The sequence below is a fragment of the Haplochromis burtoni genome, unplaced genomic scaffold (assembly GCF_018398535.1).
Source record: "Haplochromis burtoni strain Fernald_Lab_line unplaced genomic scaffold, NCSU_Asbu1 Contig_266, whole genome shotgun sequence".
Taxonomy (NCBI): Eukaryota; Metazoa; Chordata; class Actinopteri; order Cichliformes; family Cichlidae; genus Haplochromis; species Haplochromis burtoni.
This window is the reverse complement of record NW_024582627.1, coordinates 581,000-604,421: the sequence shown is the minus strand read 5'-3', so window position 1 is coordinate 604,421 and position 23,422 is coordinate 581,000. Positions and strand designations below refer to the sequence as shown.

General features: G+C 43.2%; 2 protein-coding genes across 2 annotated transcripts in view; one reads left to right on the top strand and one right to left on the bottom strand.

The window, feature by feature from the left end:
• Positions 1–3,460, bottom strand: part of selenof (selenoprotein F) — a 7,938-nt gene extending 4,478 nt beyond the window's left edge. Inside the window, exons 1-2 of the mRNA XM_005939378.2 lie at positions 3,337–3,460; positions 684–851 (exon numbers count right to left, since the gene is read on the bottom strand). Of these exons, the coding sequence (XP_005939440.2) occupies positions 684–851; positions 3,337–3,384 (216 nt within the window). The 5' untranslated portion in view covers positions 3,385–3,460. The remainder of the gene's footprint in view (positions 1–683; positions 852–3,336) is intronic.
• A 268-nt stretch (positions 3,461–3,728) lies between these two features.
• hs2st1a (heparan sulfate 2-O-sulfotransferase 1a) overlaps positions 3,729–23,422 on the top strand; it is a 30,256-nt gene continuing 10,562 nt past the window's right edge. Inside the window, exon 1 of the mRNA XM_005939376.2 lies at positions 3,729–4,356. Coding sequence (XP_005939438.1) covers positions 4,233–4,356 — 124 coding nt within the window. The 5' untranslated portion in view covers positions 3,729–4,232. The remainder of the gene's footprint in view (positions 4,357–23,422) is intronic.

Below are 23,422 nucleotides of genomic sequence, written 5' to 3'. Positions count from 1 at the left end.
CACACACACACACACACACACACACACACACACACACACACACACACGGGGCCCTGCTTAATCAGGGAAAAATTACATTGTTTTTCCACCATCACTTAAGTCAGTGTTTATCTGCCAGAGCACAGCAGAGAGTCCTCCCAAGCAAGCTATAATATCCGGGGCAGCGAGCATACAGTAACTTGCCCTCACTGCTTACAGACAGGGTAACACCTGACACGCCGACCCCGAGCTGAGGTTAAGGAGCCTCGACTTTGAACATCTGAGAAAGATTGAGACGGACAGCTACTAACAAGCTGTGTGTGGCACAGCTGCAAACAGTGTCAACCGGAAGGCTGGATAAAGCTCGGCTGTTTTTAGTAGCAGTTCGAGCGTTGAGGGACATGACCCTGTCAGTAAACGTGACACATTTCGACAGAGGTCCTGTAAACCCTTCTGCAAACAACTGAGGAACAGAACAAAATGTCTTCTTTAAAACTAAGCATTCATTCATAGCTCAAGACCCCCACAGTTAAGAAACATGAATTTTTAATGTCACTATATGCTCTTTATTTAACCTTGGTTGTGGTTACACTTCATCTACTCTGATTGAATCTCCTTGTGTCACACTCCACGCTGTGCCTTAATCTAGACAGGCAGTTGCTTTCTGTCGACCCGATCCGTGAGCCCTCCGTTTTTCTCTTTACCTTGCGCCCGTCCATCTGGGCCTCCTGCTGGCAGCACTGCCGACAATTAGGCTGGAGCTTGGCGAGGCTGAACTCCCCTAGCAGGTCACAGGAACTGCACAGCAGGTTGCTGGAGAAACCCAGCTCCCTGCAAGCCTCAGACGAAAGATCGGCACCGTATGCCGACAGCTGAAGGGAGGTAAAAGGACAAAGATAAAGGGAGGAAGAAACAAATGTTTTCATAAAGGACAGAAGTGTTAGGTTCCAACGGCACAACTACAACTAAAAAGTTCAAATTAGCAACAATTAAGTACTTTGTCATATAAGATTTTAGAGTACTAGGACAGTTATGCCATCTCAAAACAAATTTAGATATCAATGTAACTGGAAAATATATTATTAATTATTATTCTAGGCAAAGCTGAATTATATTATTGAGTAAAATCAAAGTATACACTTCACCAATTATAATTTGTAGCTTTTATCCAAAGTACAATCTAAATGAGTACCTCAAATGGTATTAATACTACTGTCACTCAGGGAACATTGAGTTATATGTGTAATATTTGTATAGTGAAACATATTAACATGCTACACGCTACAGTGCTGTACAGGTTATACAAAATATACACTTAACAGTCACTACAATGTGTGTACAATGTGTACACACTAAAAATCTAATAAAACAAGTACACAAGACTGTTTGCAGAATAAAAACCAGGGTACAAAGCAAGAACAAATGGGTTTTTAAAAGTGTTTGAAAATGATAGGAAGAGCAGGCAGCTCTTTTGTGAAAAGGTAAGTTGTTAGAAAGATTAGGAACCAACAGTGAGAAGGTTCTATCGCCTCTGCTTTTAAACCTGGATCAAGAAATATCCAAGAGCAGATGGTTTGTAAACTTCGGTGCTCTGATAGAAGTGTAGGGTCTCAAAAGTTCACTTAAGTGGGCGTCAGACCATTGAGACTCTTAAAAACGAGTAATAAAATATTCAACTGAATTCTGAAATGGACTGGAAACTGCTAGAAACTCTTATACCCCGCTGTCAGCTCCTACGTAGTGCAAAATTATGTCACATGATTTTTGCCCCATGCTATATTTCTGTGTGTCTCCTTAACGTGACAGAGAGTACCACCTAACCTGACAGTGTGTGTGGTACTTTCAAGCTCAGGCTTCACACTGTTCCAAACACTCAGTTTGTTTGGTTTTTTCTCCATTATTGGCTCGGTATGCTGTCATAAAGCGAGGATGCCCTAACATGGTCGTCTCAGGCAAGCAGCTCTGGCTACCAGCACAGCAGCTCACCTACCAGCTGATTAAACATTTTGTTTATGAGGGGCAGCCAATCAGAAGAAAGCTAGCTTAAAGGACGGGCTTTTATCATCAAAGGATGAACTGGGGTTTCCACCAAGCCCCCAGTATAAGATAAAATAAGAATCATTTTAAACTGTAAATGATGCATATTTACTCTAACAGAAACAAACATAAAATCACGCATTTCATACGCCAGATGCCTTTGAACGAGATCCCCAAAGATCCTAACACACCAGTTTAAAACACATAACAATAATCTGAAGTAGCAAAAGTCTTCTGCGTGGAAGTTTTCAGGGTTAGATTGCTTAAATCAGCCTGTGAATAACAGACCACCGGGCTGCTGTTTGTTAATCAACTTTGTCAGCTTTCCTTGAAGACGCCCCCGGCAGGAAAACGTGATTCGCTTTCGCATCAGTGTCCTCTTACATTCGACCACCCCACAAACACTTTCATATTTGGGTCGAGGAAGATCTCATTCTGATGATTGTCTCCCTTTAACTTTAGCATGAAAGGTTATCTTCTAAATAAACTACAAGATTTTAAACTGTTGTAGTACAAACAATTGTGATTTCCAATGATTCTGTGTGTTTTTATGTCAAAGGCTTTTGCTTATATTATTCAATAGACTGTAGTCAACAGGGTTTATGAAGGAAGTTCTATATAAAATGACCTGTTCCACAAGCATCTTTATGACCCGGCTTTATTGTACCCACTCTATGATCTACATTATAAACAATCCAGTCATTTTTAATATCGTTATAGAAATATGATGCCATATTTCTTGCTATTTGTGCTGCCATCTTGGCTACATCTCACTCTCTACAAAGAAAAAGACAGCTAATGTCAATGAAGCTATTTTTACCCAAATAAATAAAGGGCACATAAAAACTTGCAGATTCTACCTTGTGACAGAAATATTCCTTGTAGCTCAAAACGACTGGATATCATTTATAAGATGTATTTTTGATAGAAAATAAATCATTTACAACAGTTGAAATACTACCAATCACTTTTCAGCACGGCACCGGCACTGAGAAGCGCTCAGGTACACTAAATTTAGTACACCGGAAGTCTTCTCTTTGTCATCGACTTTCTCCTAAAAATACACAAGACTCGAAAAAGTAACTACATAATAAGTAGCAAAAATCTAACAAGCACATTATAAAGGTATCACTTCCCCCGGGACTCGGAGCTGTTTTCAGGATAAGCCACGTCAGTTTGAAGCTCCGGGTGCAGCAGGATGTGGCTCATTAAAAGCTGAACCTAAAGATCACCAGCAAACAGCCCCGCAGCCGCTCACACTCACTGTAAGCAGCTGTGACAGCGGTCAGCGCTGCCATTTCTCACAGTTAATAAACTCACCGTCTGTAACAGCGACAGGAGCCACAGGAGATACACCTCTCCCGACATTTTGGAGCCTGCTTTGTTAGCGAAAACTACTATTAGGACCTCTTTATTCCACTGAAGGCCGGTCCGTGGTCGCGCCTGTCCGATAAACGTTAGTGATAATCATTTCTGACTTTTATTTATCATTTTTAACCTTTAATGATAAAATACATACAAAAAGCTTAGAAAGCATAATGTGTAAATATTTGAAGTAAAAATAATATTTCTTTTTAATTTTATGCTTTTTTGTATTTTGGCATAAACCAAGCCAGCCAAAAGAAATTCTTCCTCGCCTCGGTCATTTCATGGTTGCTAATGGAAGTGCGACCCCTGGTGTCCAATTCTGGGTCCCACAACGGAAAACGGTCCAATCCGAGAGGAAAAGGCAGAGAGAGTCGACGAATGGGAGATCTCTGCTGTGTGGTGGACTGTTAATACACCCAATGGCCTGAGTGGTAGTAACAGTGTGTCCGTGGTGCGGCTGTGAACACACTGGATGGGACGGGACACCTCTGTGTGGGGGACGCAGGCGACAGCGGCTGGTACCATCGCAAACAAATCCCGGAGGGACAAATACGTACTCTGGAGAAATCTCTAAGGCTCTACGACCCCTCCTCCCGCTCTGCCGAGATTTAACAGAATGAAATAACCAAGCCGAGTTTGAACACGTCGCGTTTGAGGTAACCACAGGATCTGAACGCTGGGAGATATCCACACACACGGAGGGGGAGAGATTGAGAGAGAGAGAGAGGGCCATGCACACACTCTCAGCCGCTTTGTAACCACCATCGTCGCTGCTGTGTGTGTGTTTTCGGTGTCTCCTCCTCTTCCTCTGAGCATGGACTGACCATCATCTCTCTCTGTATGATTTGATGGGGCTGCTCAGAGTCATGATGCCGCCCAAGTTGCAGCTTCTGGCGCTGCTGGCGTTCGCAGTGGCCATGTTCTTCCTGGAGAACCAGATCCAGAAGCTGGAGGAGTCCCGGGGAAAGCTCGGTAAGTTTACGGGGCCCTCCGAGCCTCTGATCCCGTCCTGTCAGGGACCACTGCAGGCTTGTGTGTGAGAGTGAGGTCCCTGTATAGATGTGGGCATCACCATTGTTTTGCATTTGGGTCAATCAGAGCTTCCAGCACATATGCTTCACATGGTCCAGACAAAGTTTCACAGTAAGGACGTGTTTTCGTATCTGGGAGCTGTCCTGCTGAACTTTGCATGACTGTGAGGCAAAAATATTGAACGAATTTGAGTATGTGCAGTAAAAGCAGTGCATGCAAATTGAGTCAACCTCTCATCTCATTTTATGCAGTCCAGTGTGAGACAGAAGACTGGGGCGCTTTTTGTCCCTGACTTGATGCATAATGGTGTTTACACAGTATTGTTTTCATTGGAGGTTAACCTGACAGGTATTCTCTGTGCTTATGATTTGGCCTTTCCATTGTTAGAGTTGATGCAAGTGATGAAAATTGACCTTCAGAGTTTTCAGAAGTCCAGGTAGAGATCCAAGATTCCTCATTTTTTTTAAAAAAATCACACACAGATAATCAGAGATTTCTTCTCCCTGCGAAATGACTTATATGTGTAAATCCCCCAGCTCTCTGTCAGAGGAATGATCAGCTAATTTAGAAAGATGTGACCGTAAACTGTGCCTGGGTCTTAATGGTGCTGGACGCAGACTGTAAGGCCAGGGCGGTGAGTGAGGAATATATCCCAGTGTTCACAGGGCAGAAAGCAGCTCTTTGCTTAAAGTACTTCTTAGTAATATTTTGTATTCATGGGGGACACCGCACTGCTGCAAATCCTCTCATGCCCCCATCACCAAACTCTTTCCTCTGATTGAAACGTGGCCGCCGCTGCCTTCAATTCCCCTCGCTGGCTCCCACCAGGGGCTCAGTCCCAGTAAAGATCTGGGACATTGGAGGATTATCTCTCTGGTGCTTCCACTTTGGGGATTTTTTTTTAAAGCCATGCAGACACTGTGAGAGTGCAGCCAGCGTACCTCAGGGGTTCACACCACATCTATTTGAAGGGAAGGCAGCCGGGGGACCTTTTGACATGTGGCAGCAGGGAAAAGCACAGGTGTAATTCTGTGGCAGAGGTGATAGCAGGAATGAATTCAATCTAGGCGAGGCAGTTTGGGGGTCCTGATGGCGCATGGGCTGGCTCAGGCACGGCTTACAGTTAAAACTGGTGAAGGAAAAATCTCTTTGGCATCATTACACAAAGGAACCTGTAATAACTTTTCACTATTTTTAAGTTTAAGTGGTCTGAGAGGGAGCAAGACTCCCTCACCTCCTCTGAGCTGGTTTTTAGAAAGTCTAGCCCATGACAAGGGACCCTGTCCCACAACTGCAACCTTGATCAGTCAGTTGTTCAGAAGGTAAAATATGGCCCATGTAACATCCCAGAGCTGTGGGTTACCAGCAAATCCCCACTTAAGGGTTGTAAATTAAAAATGAAAACATATTTTCAGGCAAAAATTCCATTTCAGCTTCTCAAATGAGAGGTGGTTTTTTTTGTTTTTGTTTTTTTTGTTTTTTTAACACTTGCGTGACAGCAGTTCGAACATCTGTGGGTTTTTCGAAGTCAGCTCCAATTCCACTAGTGAGCAGCAGGTTTACCGATGAGTGGATCGACTTATGAAGCCACCTGAATATTTTCTGCTTCGATTTCTGGGCAGAGAACCATTATTTGAGTGTGTCGCCTTTGCTTTGTGAAACTGAGTAATATACTGATCATTGTGTGTGTATCCCGGTCACGTGTTGTATGGCATGTGCTCTGTGGTCACGTCTCCTTTGTGTTACGGACTAGAGGAGGTGATCTATTTATCCGACGGCTGGTGGTTCGATCTCTGGCTCTTCCAGTGTGTGAGTGGGTAAATGAGTGATGTTGTTTAAGAAGTGCTCACACAGAGTAGAAACGTGCTATGTAAGAAGCAGGACGTTTACCATTTGTCAGCCCAGGCTGACCTTAGAATTGAAACACAGTCCTCTGAGAGAGAACGTCATGCAGCTGTTACTCTGGGAAGGATGTTAGTTCAGCCTTGTTGATAGTCAAAGCTGTCAGTATTTTTCTTTGTTGTTTTTTCTGGTCATAACCAGCCTAACCTAAGTGCTTCTATAGTGTAGAGGTTTACGCATTTGTCTAATGAGTGAGATGCCTGGTTCAGTCCCAGGAGAGACACAAATCTCCCGGAGGTGACTCCCGGTGACTAACAGCAGCTGAAAGTAGCTTTATCAGCACTAACTTAGCTTGGCAGGCTGAAGGTGTAAAATAAAAAATATTGTAGTTTCATATTTATATCATTTGTCTTTGGAAACGTGTGTGTGTTAGGGGACTTTTTTGGAATTCACTTTATTAATGAGATTATATGACATCTGCTGCAGACCACAACAATCTGCTTGGATTAAAAAAAAATCTAATTAGATGCTGACAGCTCAAATCCTGGATATCAAAGTACTCACTTCATTTTATGTTTATACCCTGGACTCTACTAGAGTAGCTTTGCATGATTCACAGTTCAAAATAATCCTTATTTACCTGATATTGAATCGTGTTGGAGCCTCTTAAAGCCCCTTTCCATTAGTATGTAGTCGGCTCGACTCGACTCAGTGTTTAGGGTTTTCCATTAGGTGATAGTACCTGGTAACGGGTACTTTTTTACTAGCTGCTCGGCCGGGGTTCCAAGCAAGCTGAGTAGAAAATGTGGCGTCACGCACATTTGGTGGTACTCAATTGTAATGGAAAAAGAACGAAACCAAGTGGAGTAGGTGTTCTAGTAAGTGGAAGAGACTCTTCTGGTGTCTGAAACAAACTGTATAGATCCTCTTTGAGAAAACTTTCCTCTGATTGGCTGCCCTTCATAAACAGGTTTGCTGGTGGGTGGAGCTTCTGTGATCACAGCCAGAGCTGTGATAACCATAATAGGGATATGTCTTCTCCTTGACATCATATAGATCAAAGAGTAGGATAAAAACTCTCTGAAGCCTGAGCTTTTGGCTTACTGGGATTACTTTCACATATACTGACCTCGGTGTTTAAACATGTTTAGCACCGCAGCAGTATTTATGTGTCTGGGGAAAAAAAGGCAGGCGTAATAGGTCCACCTTTAGGGCAGCTGATTAATAGTTAGATATTATCAGATGAGTTGATGTTGGAAGGCGTTCTGGCCAGGTTATAAACAAGAAGCACTCAGAGGGTGCTAACATCCGCCAAGGCAGCGGAGTCTCCCTGTGCAGTATTTACTTTTAAGGTAATGGTGTTCTATTTTATATATTCATTTTGTTTTCTTTGTGCTCCAAGATGTTTTTAGTGTAGTTAAAAACTAAAGCAATGTGTAGGGTTTTGTTATTTGCTCTTTTCTTTTTCTTTTTTTTTATACTCCTATAGGACTTTTTAATCAATTTGACCTTCAACTATATCTGTTGACCTTAAAGGGAGGTCAGAGATCAAATGCGGCATGATATATGGTACTTTCCATATATGGACAGCACACACCACACTTCTTCAATCATAGTGTCTAAGCTATAATGCTTGTTGCCAATTTTTAACCAATAAATCAATAAGTTGACCTTGTATACCTTGTTGAATTTAAGCTAACTTGTAATGGACTGTGAACATAAGCTCACTCTACACCCCTACAAAGATTTCATGCAATTTGTTCAAAAGTTTAGGAGCTATCGTGTATACAGGCAGAATGACTTGCATGTACGCAAACCAAAAACCACGACCTCCTTAGCGGAGGCTTAATCTTAATTGAACAAAGCTGAGATTTCCCATGTTGGAACAATCAGGGGTCCTGCAGGAATAGATGGCTATATTGGTCTGTGACATAGTTTACTGCTGCCGTAAAGAGCTATACTTTACACCCAGCGAAAACCCAAACACACACACACACACACACACACACACAGCGAAAGCTGAAACACAACCTGAGAGGCCTTTTCCCTGACCGCCCACCACCACGAGAATCTGTTGACTTGGCAAAAAGCAGTCTGATGGATGACTGGACTCGGTGGACGTCTGTATAACGGAGCTCTGAATTATGTGCTGCATAGCCAAATAGTTGTGACTGATGCCTTCATGTGCTGACAGACAGCCAGGGGGCCGGTCACAATACCAGGTACGCCTGTTACAGATGCATCTGTGCAACAATGAAAAAAGAAGGTGGGGTCTAAATGTAACTGAAAATGGGGATAGGGGTTTGAAAAGATGAAGATCTATGTGATCATGCCGTGTCACGCTATTACTTGTTCACTGTGAAATTTTTGTGAGATTGAGTAAGGGAAACGTGCGCCTCACAGCATGGGATTGAATTACGCAGCATCCAGGTTGAATCATTTCTCCCATTAGACACCACCCGCAGGGCGGACAAGCTGTGATTTGTTTCCAAGCTAATCTTCATCCCAAGGTTTCACTTAGAGGAGCTTCCTGCATCACAAACACGCTGTGGTGCAACTGCGTGTCCTGCTGTGGGCCCCGATCCATAATTCTGGCAGGATTCCTCTCTCCGGCTTCTCACCGGCTCGGCTGCCGAGCAGGTCGGCGGTAACGCAGACGGGATGTGCAGGGATGGATGGAAAATAAAGTTTCTGTAATAAAGAGCCAAACAGAGAAGCATCCAAGGCTTCTCTCGCCCCGTCAGAGTTGTCATTAATTTCCTCTCAGTTCACGCCTGACCTTGAAGAATATCACTCTGCTTTGTTCTCAGGTTTGAGACTGAAAATCAGGAGTAATGTTTCCCTAACAGGAGACAAGCGCCCAGTTTGATTCAGCAGGGACTGGATCTTCTCCAGAAGTTGACAAAATGTAATGAGGTGGTTAAAAGCCAAACGACATGTTTTTTTGGAGTTTTTTTTTAAATCACCTTAAACCAGAGAGAATCCCGGGCTAAAAATGACTGATGGTGACAAAGATGTAAGTGTAAATCGTTGCTGGGGTTCGTGACACAGCTGAATAATTTTTATTTGTCAAAACTGTGAGTGCCTCCTTATTTTGTTGGAAATGTCTCGATGAATGGATAGCGGTGCCTTTCACTTTCAGGAACACTTTCTTCTTCTCCCATCTTTTCTGCCTGAAAGCATGTTCATTACATAGCTGAGTGCATCATTATTTGTGCCTGTCCTTGCTACCTTGCTTTTATAAATTGAAGCCACGCTAAACGTATTTTCCTCGTGGAGAATATTCATAAACATGGAGTTTTCATCGTGGAGAGGCTCGGCTTTTCAGCAGCTTCTGTGCCTGTTTTAAAGGTTTTTAGATCAATCAGAACCGAGCCTTGGCCGCGCAGCTATATGTCGCAGTTTCATTCTAGGGTTAGATAGTGAGGGCTGTGGAAACGGACACATTTCTTATTAGGGTGTCACCTCGTGGCCCTTCTAACTGGACAAAAAACAAAAAGACTTCTTCAGCTCTCTGCCCTGCAGGCCATGTGAGGGTTGCGTGTCTCCCAGCAGGGCACATGCTCAAAGACTTTCTTCTTTTTTTTTTCTCCCCCCATCGGCATCATCGCTTTTTTCTTTTTTTTTACTGGCCGTTACTCACCCTGATTAAAGGAATTCAATTTCCATCTGTTGCGTGGTGATATTCAGTTCCAGACACAAGCGGCTCTGTGATGAGCTCTGAAGAGAGAAGAGAGATGCTGTTGAATGCAGAAAAAGGAAGCCTCGCGCTCATTGTCGGCGTGTTTGCAGAGCTGACGTGAGACGTTTAAGCATTCATTTGTTGCCGCAGCCCATCGCTGCGGGGCCTGCGTTTGAATTTGACTTTGATTGTTATGCCGGGCACTCACAGCCCACCCTCACACTCCAGCGCTCGGGGAACAGGGGGACGTGGTCAGGAATTTGCTCTTGGAAGGACATCGGTCAGGCACCGCTACCCTGTCCTCACGCACGCCCTCGCAGACTTTAATTAGACGGCCTGATCGCTTTCTGAGCCGGCCTGCCGCTGTCTCCTCCTCCTGCTGCTTATGTTGGAGATCGAGCTGCAGTTGTGTTTGAATGTCACTCTTTTTATGTCTCCCTTTACTCCTACACATTTGTCAAGAGGATGTCAGCCAGTGTCTGTGAATCACTCGACACCAAACAGTGGCTTCCTTTCTAAAGTTAATTGGTGACGCGTTGGCAGCGCTCAACTAGACCCGTTTAAACCTGAACCTCCTTGAACGTGTCAGTTCCAGCTTCTCTTCATCTCTTCTCCTCTTTTCTTTGGCTATGCCGCTGAGATTCCCTTTGAACTCTCCCTGACACCCTGCATCTCTGTTTTTAGTTTAAAGGGGGGGGGGGGGTGCATAAGTCATTTCCTTTCACTCTGCACCTTGGCATCTGCTACCACAAGCAGCCGGTAGCGCCTATTGCCCGGACCTGCCAGCTCAGTCACTCTCTGATACGTGCCATTTGAGCAGCTAATGGAGAGGAGCCCGCTGAAGGGATGGGCATAGGTGTCAGGGATGGATTTGTTATGGGAGACTGGGAGGCAGAGTGTACTAATGGTCATACTGGGCTCTTTGCTGTATTGTTAGAAGCAGGCTCTGATTGAGGCCGAGGATTTATGGCCCCTGGCGTGCACTTTGTGCGACAGGAAATGTGTTCCTGCAAAGTGGAGCACGCAGCAGCAACCGGAGCCGGCTCTGCCTTTGCTGCCGGAGCAGGATGACAGACAGGCTAATCGGGGTGTTATGGACGGTTTCACACCCTGGATGTAATTGGAAGCTGTTCTAGAAGAGCAACCCACTCTACTACCGCTCGGCTGGCCCGTCCCCAGTACTCCCTTCCCACCTCCTCTCAGGCTCTTCCCTCCTCACTGTCTTCATATTTTCCGGCGTCACTGCCGGGGGAAGGTGTCAGCTCACTCAACGTGATAAAATTGGCTTTGAACATCACGCGACACGGAAAGCCTGCCGGTCATGTTATATCGGCCAAGCTCATTTTGACGACGGGAGGTGTGACTGACAGCTGCTGAGATATTATTTAATTAAAATGGAAGTGAACACTGACTCTGAGAGATGATGTATAACGACGTGTTTAAGGCCATTTAAGGTGAAATGTATAAATTTAGTAAAAGAAAAATCATGATTTGACAAAAAAGAGCTTGAAATAAACAGTTTTTATTTTATTAAGTAAGTAAATCAGACACAGTGTCAAGAAAATAGTTGGTACTTTAGCTCATAATCACCTTATTATTCATGAATAGTAAAGTCTGACTGATATGGCACTTTTAAGACCAATAATGATATTTGCTGATATAAGTATCCGGTTATAGTTATAGATATTGTTCATCCTAAAACCGAGGCAGTTAACAAAGAAAGTTTCATCCAGATTGATTAACATAGGAGTCGTACACACATACCTTAGATCAGCGGTCCCCAACCTTTTTTTCACCAGGGACTGGTTTATGCCCGACAATATTTTCACAGACCTGCCTTTAAGGTGTCGCGGATAAATACAACAAAATAAAAGTAGTACCGGTACCGAAAAAAAGAAGATTTATTGAAAAGACCCAGGACAACCGAGTAAACGATAAAAACGATAACAAAATAACGCTGACAACCGATAAAAACCCTGAAAACCATACATTTCACACCTGAGCCTCAACTCTCGTGGCCCGGTACCAAACGACTCACGGTCCGAGGCCCGGGGGTTGGGGACCGCTGCCTTAGATCATTATCGCATGATTTTAATTAATTAACTCAGGCTTGGAGCGGAAAGGTGCCCTCTGGTGGCCAAACTTTGCAACATCAACACCCATAACATGTCTGAAGGGTGTTTCTTGGGTTTCTTCTTTGATGAACATAGTTAGCTAATATCGGTCGATAATATTGGTTCACTAATAAATCAGTCGGGCTCTAATGGATATGCCGATTGAGATGACGTCATGTTTTGGGACTTTTCCGAAATATAAACACAGATTCTTGTTCATCAGAAGCAGCCTGGCTTCACTCTGTTGCAGCTCCTCAATAAAATAAAATACATCTACATTGTTTACATTCGCTGGTACCTCTGTCTTTAAAATCTGTTTATATACCATTTTCCCCTTTGTCACTTTAATCTCAATGAATAGATTTGTCCCACTACATTTACAACATGGAAATATTGAGATTTTTCTTGGAGCTTTGCCTCCTTTTCCATGAACTTTTTCTGTTCACCTGTAATTACGCTAACATCCCTAACATGCTAACATGTACTAATGTGACTTTTCCTCCTGCTGATCTCAGAAATAATCTGTCCTTTACTCGTCGCTCTACTTTTTTTTTATTTTAATGATATTAAATGCTACATGAACAAATTTACATCGGAGGCGTAAAAACCGGGGCGTACTTAGTTAATCCTGTGCGCTTCTGACAGACAACGGAGCCTGTGGTTGTAAACACGTGACAGCAGGTGTCAGTTTCCTTGCTTCTCCTTTAGCGGGGCTTCATTTTTCTCCTCCTCCTGACAGGAGAAACAGCAAGGGGCTAATAAAACCCCGCCGTGATAATGACTTATAATGGCACAGCTCTCACCCAGCTCTTTCTGGATCAATACTTGTAAACAACTTCTTCATTTGCTCGCTGAGCCCCTTTTGTGATATTCAAATCCCTCTTGTGTTTTACGAACCCCACTGGACGAGCGCATGAAATGAGAATATCTGCTGCCGGATTTGGAAAATAAGGCGCCATCAAAGGAAGAGGAAGTGAGGTGGAGGGGGGTGAAACGCAAGAGATGATTTAATTTTCATTGTCACACAAAAATATTTAAAGCCATGGCTGGTGGAAATCGTAAGCCTCTACGGAGCGGGGGGGGAGGAATGAAGAAAGCAAGCCTGCAGCATTTTTACAACCCATTTCATCAGAGCACAGAGGGATGTAGGAGGAAGGAAGGCTGAGCAGCGCTGCCCTTGTTCTTCCTCAGCCTCCGGTTCATCTTTGCTTCTAATTGTCGCAGAGTGGGCTCAAAGCCGTTCAGCGCGTTCACCTGTGACATGTCCAGCACCGCGCGTCCTCGGGGAAGAGCTGCTAATTTCATGCCACCACGCTGTTTCCAATCAGGCTTCTTCTCATCCATTTCTTTATTTCCCCTTTTTTTTGCACTTTTTCCCTTCTTCCTGTCAGTGATGGAGCGCCTGACATTCAGCTAGAAAGTTTTGTTTGGTTGGTTTTTTTTAGGCAGAATACAAATAAGTACAAACACCTGGGTTGAGATGTGTGTTTGTGCGTGCGCAGCACTTACTAATGAAGTATCTGGGCTGCTGGACGCACAGGTCCGACACTCGGAGGATAAGTAGATTCGTGTGTCTGCGTCCCTTTCTGTTTTTCATCAACGTCTGCTCAGGCAGTGAACGCCACGCACCAGATTGATTGATCGAGCATTTTTGTTTTTTCTCGTTAGCGTAGTGTTTCTGTGCGCCCTGCTCCTCCTGACCAATAGTAATGTGCTAAAGCAGTGCACCGGATTAGATTCCTGCTAATTGTGACCTTATCAAACAGACTGGATGCCGGCTTGACACGATTGATTCAATACTTTACTTGCCTGGAGGGAGTAATAAAGGGCCTGTACGCTGTTGTGCAGGTCAAGTGTCCTTTCATTCCCCCCCCCTTTTTTTTTTCTTTTTTTTTAAAAATTTATTTACAGGAGCAGATCAGTGCAGCTTCTTTAGTGTAGACATTACTAGGCATTTCAACACCTCCCCCAAACAACTCCCAAATCTCCTTCATGCCACACTTGCAGCATCTTAGCTGACTTACTTGGGTAAAAGGAGTCCAGCTGGGTATGGAGTAGTTCGAAGGGTTGTTTAAAGGTTAGAGTACAGTCTTGAGGAGACGTGAGAACATGAAGGACATGAAGGGCCTGCACCACTGAGCCACCATGCTGCCAAATGTTAACCCTTTCCCTCCATAAAGACATCATTTTACGACCTCATTTGCAGCCTCCATGAGGTGTTTTGACACCTAAGTGTATATCAATAAAGATGCAGTTTGATGATAGCTGCACAGACAGAGGCCACCTCACTGACCCAGTCATTTTGTTCTTGACGCAGAAACCGCTCAGTTCAGAAAAATACCTTCAAGAGTTGCTCTTCAAGGCTTTCAAGCAGCAAAAGTTAAAACTTTAATATTCCTCTCTCTCTTCAGAGCTGCGCGTAGCCTTGACAGCAACACGTAAGCAAATAAATAAAAAGGGTTTAACCTTTAATCTGTGCTGATTACAGGCACGGTGTGGGAAAGTGACTGTTGTGACCAAACAACCAACAGCCTGTTGCCTCTTCAGAGGTCACGGGGCTTCCACGTGACAATCCCTTCCCCTTGCACTGTTTTTAAAAATGTAAATTAAATGGATTACTGTTTATACAGCCCTCGTCTACCCTCACTGAGCACTCAGTGCTTTTACACCACCAGCCACCACAGCTGCCTCAAATCGTGAACAACATGGTTAAAATGTGCACGAGCTTCAAAAGCCTGTTGCTATATTAACGTTTACACTTATTACGGATGCCACCCACAGTCGCTTGTTAATTCATTCGGGTTCCATTTACATATTTTTGCATTTTGCTCTCAAATACCATCATTAAACTGGTATTCTAATGCGGCCTAAATAAAATAGGAATGCAGCCCTGTGAAACCCTCACTGAAAACAGCATTAAAGGGATTTTAACACTCTGCCCTAGTGTGTTGTTCCTTTTTTAATCAGTAAATCAGACTATAAATGCATCCAAGTGGCCTGAGAGGCTGTACCAAGAGTAACCCTAGCAGACCTAAAGCTGTTTATTTCTTTTATATGAATTCTGCATCATAGGTTTTAGAAGGAAGCTGGTCTCGTTGGTTGGGAAGCTCCCATTTTACAGTCTAGAGTTTCATTTTTGACTTTTGCATGAATGACAGGGTGAAGTGCTGACTCAGCAGCTTACTCTCGCTGAAAACTGAGCACAGACTTCTTGTCAGCATAATTAACCTTCTTATTTTATTTGATATCTGATTTAAGTAAAAACGGTCCAGAAGACGCCAACATCGCAAACGCTGCTGAAAGGTCCAGTTCACTGACTACGCTTTGCTGTGTCCATGGTGATGTAAATTTTAAGCGTTTGTCCAGTTCAGACTGGGGAGTTAAATATCCCAGTCCCACCCACAGAACCCACAGATTTGCGCAAACGAGAAAACGACTCAGAGAAACCAAAACCATTATTGTACCCGACTGTAAACATGTTTATTCCTGCTGTGATGTTGGGTAATTTTGGTGCTCTGTGAGGATTGACTTTCTTTTGGAGCTGGCCTCATGTGGCCATCTCAGATACTCTAATTTCCACACTGTTGATTTTCACCTAGTTTACCCACAATGCATCACGGCCATAGACGGTTTAACCAAGGACACAGGTGTTGCACTAGTTGTAACTAGCAGAAATGGGTAGCGGGTTACAGGGGTGGGCATTAGCGCGTTAGCTTAAAGTCTGAGTCGCTAAAGGAGTTAGATCGTCATGGTAACATATAGGTTCAGGCTACGTTCAGAGTCTGAGTTTAAAATTGACTCTCAGTGTGCATCAAGTGTGATATACGTTCTCTGCTGAGGAATTCCAGTTTATATAGACCACTTGTTGATGTTATTGGTACCGCTGACTGAAGTTACAGCAGTGCAAACTGTGGTTTGCTTTATCAGAGGATTCGCAGTCATTCAGCTGGAGATGCAGAAAATACTTAAATGATTTTTGTTTTAATGTTTTGACCTGATCTACAGCTTTGATTTCCAAATTTATAAGTTATCTTTGTAGGGTAATTATTAATCAGTAAACTTAATTTTACTTTGATCTGGTGACAAACTAAAGCAACAGTTCTTATTGTTTGGGTTTTTTTGTTTGTTTGTTTTTTTACATCTTCTTTATTAGTCATATCTGAACACACTGAGTGACATTTAATGTTTGCATGCATACAGATAAGTTTCAGAGCTAGAAATAAACTGCAGCGCCTAGCAGTAAAAATAAATGAATTAATTAACTCAAGAATTTATATTTATCTAACTGGTTGAGCTTGCAATGATCACGAATTCACGACTAATCTGCAGCATTACTCTCTTTCACCTTTTTTGCAGCACCAGTGTTGCATTTTACTGTTACTCTGTAATATTCTGCATAGATCTCTATCACCCATTCCCCTGGTAAGGTCTCTGATTGGAGTAGTCAGCACTCAATTGATCTGTTTTGTGAAGAAGAAGAGCTTCAAATGGTTCCTTCTTATGCAGCCTGAAGCACGGAGACTGAAGCAGAAAGCCCGAGTTAACGGAGAGAGCTAATAACCATCGTCGTGATCCTCATTCAAGCCAGTCAACACAAAGAAAGCCTGGCTTCTTTCAGCTCGCCTCATTTGCAGTCTTTACACAAACACATCATTAAATTCAGAACGTTTGCACATCTGCTAACCTGATAATCCATTTTTATGCTTTTACACCTGGGGAAAGACGTTTTCTTTGGAAAGATGTTTTCAGATGTGTACATTGTATAAGAATTGGTGACGTTGATCAAAAGGATCAATGACTTTTTATTCTTTTATGTCCACTTCGAGTTTCTGCCATCTGGCTTATGGTTTTGTCGAGCGAAAGATTTTATTGAGCAATCCAAACTCTGACAGACCCGAAAAATGGGCAGGATTATTTTATCAGCATCTTGAGAAGCCATGTGTATTTATATCCTCGGACGACCTTACACACAGCGGAAAGTTTCATATCGATCCAACACGGTGAGGTTTATAGACTTCAAACTGGAAATAGAAAACAGAGACTCAATGCTGACTGAAAATCCTGAGTTTAGACCTGCAGCTGAAGAGCGGAGTGGGACCTGATCTCCTGATGGTGAACTCGGTTCTTCATCCTTGGCCTGCAGATGCTTTACGTGAAGAGATGAAAGAAGAGAGACAAACATAAATGTTCACCTGTCCCACCCATTTATCGTTATTAAACCTATGAATAGCTGTTGTCAGCTCCATCTAATAGAGTGTGGAGTTTTCCCTGGACTCCCATACATGCATTATTAATTACGTGTTACGGGGCGAAGAGGCGCAGAAGCACAGTCAACACAGGATATCTGAGTTGTGCTTGCAACCAGATCTGCACCGTTATACAAACATCGTTGTTATATCAAGATACAACTGCTCTGAGGGAGACTGCAAATCTATATGCATTCAGCCGCTTCAGGTTTCTGCACAGATTTGACTGCAGCGTTTGTGAGCCTTTGAGTGGAGGAAGCATTTAGCAGTGACAGAGACCTTCCTGCCGTGGTTTTTTTTCTCCTTTTAGCAAATGCATCTACAGGCTCATCCTCTCGACAACACACGAGTTACCCACATATTATTCTCCTTCCCTTTGAAGCGCAGCTGCCTCTGAAAATGTTGGCTAATTCCCACTGCTTAGTCACTGACAATCTGTGCCAAGATGAGATCTGTTCCGATCAATCGCCCCCCACCCCACTCCTTTGCAACCTGTCAGACCCGCCTTTACTTAACAAGGCAGGGGAATGATGGGATCTGCCATCTGTGTAAATTGCTCCATAATCTCATCTGACTGGTTGTTTTCTGATGAAGCAGACAGAACGTGGCCGCCTTTACTCTTTCGGTTTTTCCCAGACATTATTGGCTCACCTGTCAGACAGCACTACTGGCTTCGATCGCGCCAAAGACATATTAGGGTGGGAAATGGCAGGTTGAACCATGATGATTATCACCTCCATCTATCCTGGATTGTTATCATTAGTGTGGAGACATGTTTCGCATTTAGACTAGAAGATAAAAACGGCCCGCATGTGTTTGGGGCTGACTCGGTGTACTATTTGAATTTGATCCTGCTTCTTCATCATCATCATCATCTGTATTTCAACTCCCCATTTAAAGCCGACACTTTCAAAGCATTTTCTGCCAAAAAAAAGGGCACTTTTGTAGTTTGTAGTCTGAACGTCTTCCTCCTAAATGACATTCAATGGAGTAATTGTGGACTCGAGACCCATACCACCTAACCACTGTCTGCGCTGACAAGGGTGCGTTTTGTTGTCGTCTCCCCATCTGAGGGATGCTTTGTGGGTATTTTCATGACAGAGATACCCTTGTTTTCAGCTACTTTTGTTGGGAAGCGGGGGAAAAAATGTCGTTTTGAAGCTTTACAGGAGGATACGTGACCTTTACGTGGACTGTTTTTGATTAATTCAATTCCAGAGCCGACGCAGAAGCAGCAGAGAGGGCGCTTCCATCGCCCTCGGGTCGTTATAGGTGGAAATCTGACCTTAACAGTGCGTCTCTGCACCTTCTAATAAAAGCAGAACAAACAATTAAACAGAGAAACTCTTTTGTGAGCATTTATAGAGCCTCGCAAAGCAGCAGTGCCAGGTCCTGGGCGGGAAATATCGCGTCACTGTGAAACTTGTTATTTATTAGGATCTGCAGTGTAGCCAGACGTTTTATTTTCACATGTCACCTCCCTGGCTGGTTTGAAATAGTGGAGCCTTGCTGTTACTTATATTAAAATCTGACTTTGATGCATTGTTCGCCATCATTTAAAGCATTCTTAATCAAACTTCCCCTCCTTTTACGATCAATCTAGACAACAGACCAAACGGCGGCTCATTACATCTTCTTGTAGACAATAAATTTTTGTGTGTTTCTGTGCTGCTGCTGTCACTGACATCCCGTCAAATGTTGACTTGAGTTCTCCTGGCTAAACACATACCAGTAAATCATCGCTCATACTGGGCCTGTAGATGTATAGATTAGCTACCATGCAGCTATCCTGTGGTTAATGTTCTGCCATTAGCAAGCTGCTGCTTTAGCAAGTTTTAAGCTTGGACTAAATACAATTTCTGCAACAAAAATTTAAAGTAATCGTTTACTGTGCGACTCTTGTTTCGCCCTACTCGTCTTTATAACGTTGCTTCAGTTCATTGAGGTTTGCACCACAGCATTTCAGTTAAGGTCTAGACTTTCACCGGACCTTTGCAGCAGCTTGATTTTCTGTTGTTGATTTGTTGCTGTGCATGGCTTAATTGTCCTGTCGTATGAGCCAGTTTGTGCCAAGCTTTAGCTGTCACACAGATGATTGAGATTTGACTCTAGATATGACTACAGAGGACATCGTTCCAGAAGTCTTGAGGTTTGGTCAGATGCAACTTTGTAAGAGGGAAAAGGCTATTCCTGGAAATCTTTCCAAACAAACTTTAAATTAGTTCAGTCATTTTTTTTTTCTAATCGTACTGTCGTGAATTTTAATTTGTAACATGTTAACAGACCTGTAGAGTCTGAAATCTAGGTCTTCATTTTTTTAGTTTCTCTGAACATTGCATGGTCTAAATTTGCTGGGATGTTCACACCTCGGAAGATTATGATGTTTTCTTAACCCTCCTGAATGCTCCACGCCTGCTTTTATAGAGATGCTCACACTTAATCAAGTGCATTGGATTAAAAGAACAGAGCTGCTACTTATCCCCTTAATTTCTATGGAAGTAGTAAAGAGCACTCCTCTTATATAAATTGTAATGGAAAAGTAAGAATTGAAGAGCAAACCCGTTATTTGCTCAAGGATGTAAACATTTTAGTTTCTGCAGGGACCGACTCTATTCAAGAGACGGCCTCATGTGGCCAGTCGAGGAACTGCAGTTATTGCCAGTTTGCAATCACAATTAGCTAATCCAGTGGTTCCCAAACTTTTTTGCTAGGCCCCGCAATGTGGGGGGCTCTGTGCCCCCCACATTGGGAACTTCTGAGCTAATCTTAGTGCTCTATCTCATAAAAACTACTTGTTAATTTATCATAGTTCCTTTATTATTCTGTTCACACACCACTGACAGGTTGTCAGTGTCTGGAAAATGGAAATCCAAGTAATTTTTCATTTACCTTTAGTTTGGGCTCCACCAGCTCATTGGGATAATATCGGTTCTTTTATCTAATAATGCTGAGGAGACCAAAGGCTGGTGGCATCCCTGCTACTCCAGCTCTGCCTCATAATAAACAGTGAGCAGATTCTCTGGCCACATTTTTGTCTGTCTCCATCTCAGACCTGGTTCGTCCTGGCCTCCCTCCTTCTCCACAAAGCCCCCGCCTCCTTCTGTCTCCCCCAGCTGTACGCTACTGCGGAGAAGCGACGAGTGAATGAAACCTTTCTTTGAGCGTCAATGTTGCACTTATGTGTCAAATCTAGCGGAGAAAAAGTTCCACGGCGTTAGCAATTACCCCCATTTCCTTAGCACTTCAGTCTGCTGGAGACTTCTCTGTTTTTGTTTTGGTTTCTTTCCCACTGAAGTAATATGCAATTAAATAAAAGTTTTCATGTGTGGTTTTAAAGTTTAAAGGAAGGTTGGTTGTTTTGTTTTTTTCCTTTTTTTATAATGCGCTGCAGTGTGCGTGGGTTTTGCACGTCTCTGTTCCTGTCTGTCATTCTGATCTCGTTTGAATGCACCCAACACCTTCACAGCCACTTAGTGCAAGCGGCCTTGTTTCTGTCTCTGTGTTCGGTTCTCTGCGGCTGCCAGCAGCGCTGAAAAGCTGCACCAACAGATTCCTCTCGCAGCATGTTTCATTTTCCTTGTCATCGCTTAACTAACAATGCCAATGCAGGTTCTGCTCCGTTTGGTCATCCCTGAATCTCTCCCTGTCGGTCTGACTTTACTCCTTTTTCCTCTGATAATCCACCCTCTGCTAAATGTGTCCAAAGGCTGAATTATATTAGAAATTCAGAAGTGCACAATTTATCCAAATGTTCGTGAGTGCTGCAGTGGTGACATAACTGTCCCCCTGGAAACCTGGCACTGAAAACAGTAGCATGCATCCAAGTCTATATAGAGGGGGACGAGGAGAAACAGCAGCAGTAGACTAACTCAATTTTTTTTTATATACAGCAGCAACCTAGATCTCCTGCCTGTCATCCTTCATTGATTTTGCAATCCAGCGGCATCCAAGCAGAACCATACAAGCCCATAGACCTCAGTCTGCCGCTGATAGCCAATCTCTATTACCCACCTAGCTCAAGGCTTCGGTTCGAGGGGCTAAACTTCTCAGGGGAAGAGGCAGAGAGCTCCAACTGGCGTAACGGAGCGACGGTAAATTTATGAGCTGCTTGGAGAACGGATCATCTTCTCTCCCCCACTTTTATTATCCCATCAGATCTGACGTGATAGCAATAATACATGACGGCCTGTCACATTCTGCAGATCTGGCGGCGAATATGAATGATGATTTCAAATGCCTGGGTCTAATCGGCGTTAAATTGCTTTAGTAAATATGTTCAGCTACCAGCACTCTGTCTTCCTCCTGTCTCTGACTTTGAATGAAGCTCAGAGTAATAGGCTTGTAGTTGTCACAATGTTTAAGACCCGTGTTGGCGTCACGGTTCATAATTAGCTTTTAATGCACATAGTCGGCTTGAGGGGAGGAAATCGACGGAAATGTGGAATGAAAAGAGGCCTGCTGTGTGGCCATAGTAATTCAGGCTTTTGTTCTCTAATTAAATGACCTCAGAAGGGAGCGCTAAGCTTAAGTTTGTGTGTGGGGCGCCCTCTGATATGGAGGTTTGCGCCAAGTGTGTTCAATCTTGCAATGAATAGGGCGTCTACTACAAAGCCCAAGAAGCCCTCTCCGTGTCCCCTTCGCCTCCTTGTTAACTGTTGGAAATTTGGCACAAAACGCCGTGTCTTTAACAAGTGGCTCACAGCCCCTTCACATAGTTCAAGACACTGTAGTTAGGGACACGGTAGCCCCCGGTGTTTTCTCACTATTCTATCCTTCAGTTTTAAAAGCAAGACACTGAAAGACTTCCCTGCAAGCTAAAGCTGCACATACTCTTCCATTAGTGTGTTTATTCCACGGCAAAGCAAATTGCACGCTCTTCTCTTTCTTTCTTTCTCTTTCTGATGTCTGCGGTTCGAGGCGGACAGTGCTGAAGCCTGTGGGAACACATTTTAACAGTTACCTCCATTTATTTGTGTTTGTATTTTAACCATGTGGGCTAATTTGGTTCTACTTTGAACGGGGTTTTGTTTGCCATGCGCACACAGTTTCAAACCGTGTTGTTTTAAATATATGCAGCTGCAGTCGAAGCACTTACTCCTTGCTCTGGATAATCCACAGACCTCGCTGTCAACAGTTCTCACTGGGAGTATTTTATTTAATGGAAAGTAGTCCCAGTAAAACACTCCTGACAGTGAGGCCTGTGGATTATTTAGAGTAACTGGAGCACTGGAAAAAGTTGCTGTTGAATATTTCAGATGTTTCTTTTTCTTTCTTTAAGCTGTAAGCACTGGAAACACGTTTTCATTCATAATATATTTGGCATGTGAGAAGTGAGGTAGATATGTGGATTAAAGCTGCTTTTAAGTTCAGATGATGAATGTTTTCTGAATAATCAGTAAGAATAGCACAAATCAAACACAAATTTACAGGTTAATTAATTTTGATTCATGAATTGCCAGTTTTATGGAACTTTATATTGTAAAGCAAAGACCCTACAATATTAGAGAGAAAACCCCAACAGTCATGTGACCCCATCTATCAAAACAGGTTATTTTATTGTTTTAGCTATTTTCCAAACAGTACTGAAAATACAGAAATATAATGAGCACGAGCTAAAGTGCAAGCTCTCAGGTTTAATAAAAATATTAGATTAACCATTGAGGAATTACATGTGTCTATATTTGTCATAAAACTTGAGAGTGATTATGCTTTTTTTCATTTTGTTTGTTTGTTTTTGTCCATATAGGCCTCGGTCACACAGGTCTAAAAACCCCTTGCAGGTTAAAAGTAATTACAAGGTGATTCTCTCAGTGACACGAACCAGAAACGGAGAACATTCACCTTCAAAATAAAAGTTATGCTTTGCACAGCAACCGACACATTTCAAAAGGTTCAAAAGGTCCACGTTTTAAGTTTGCAGAGTTTGACTGCCATCGTGTAATTGGTTTGCAAGTGTTTGGAGACAAGTCGGCATCTTCCATAAAAAATCCTGGCGACCTTAGCAACCTGTTAGTGATCCAAATAGTCGCAGCACCGAATACTTCTTTGTGACAGCTTTTACACCACCAACTGCCAGCAACCTCCAGCAACCACTTGCCAGCTGGAGGCAGAATGCACATTTT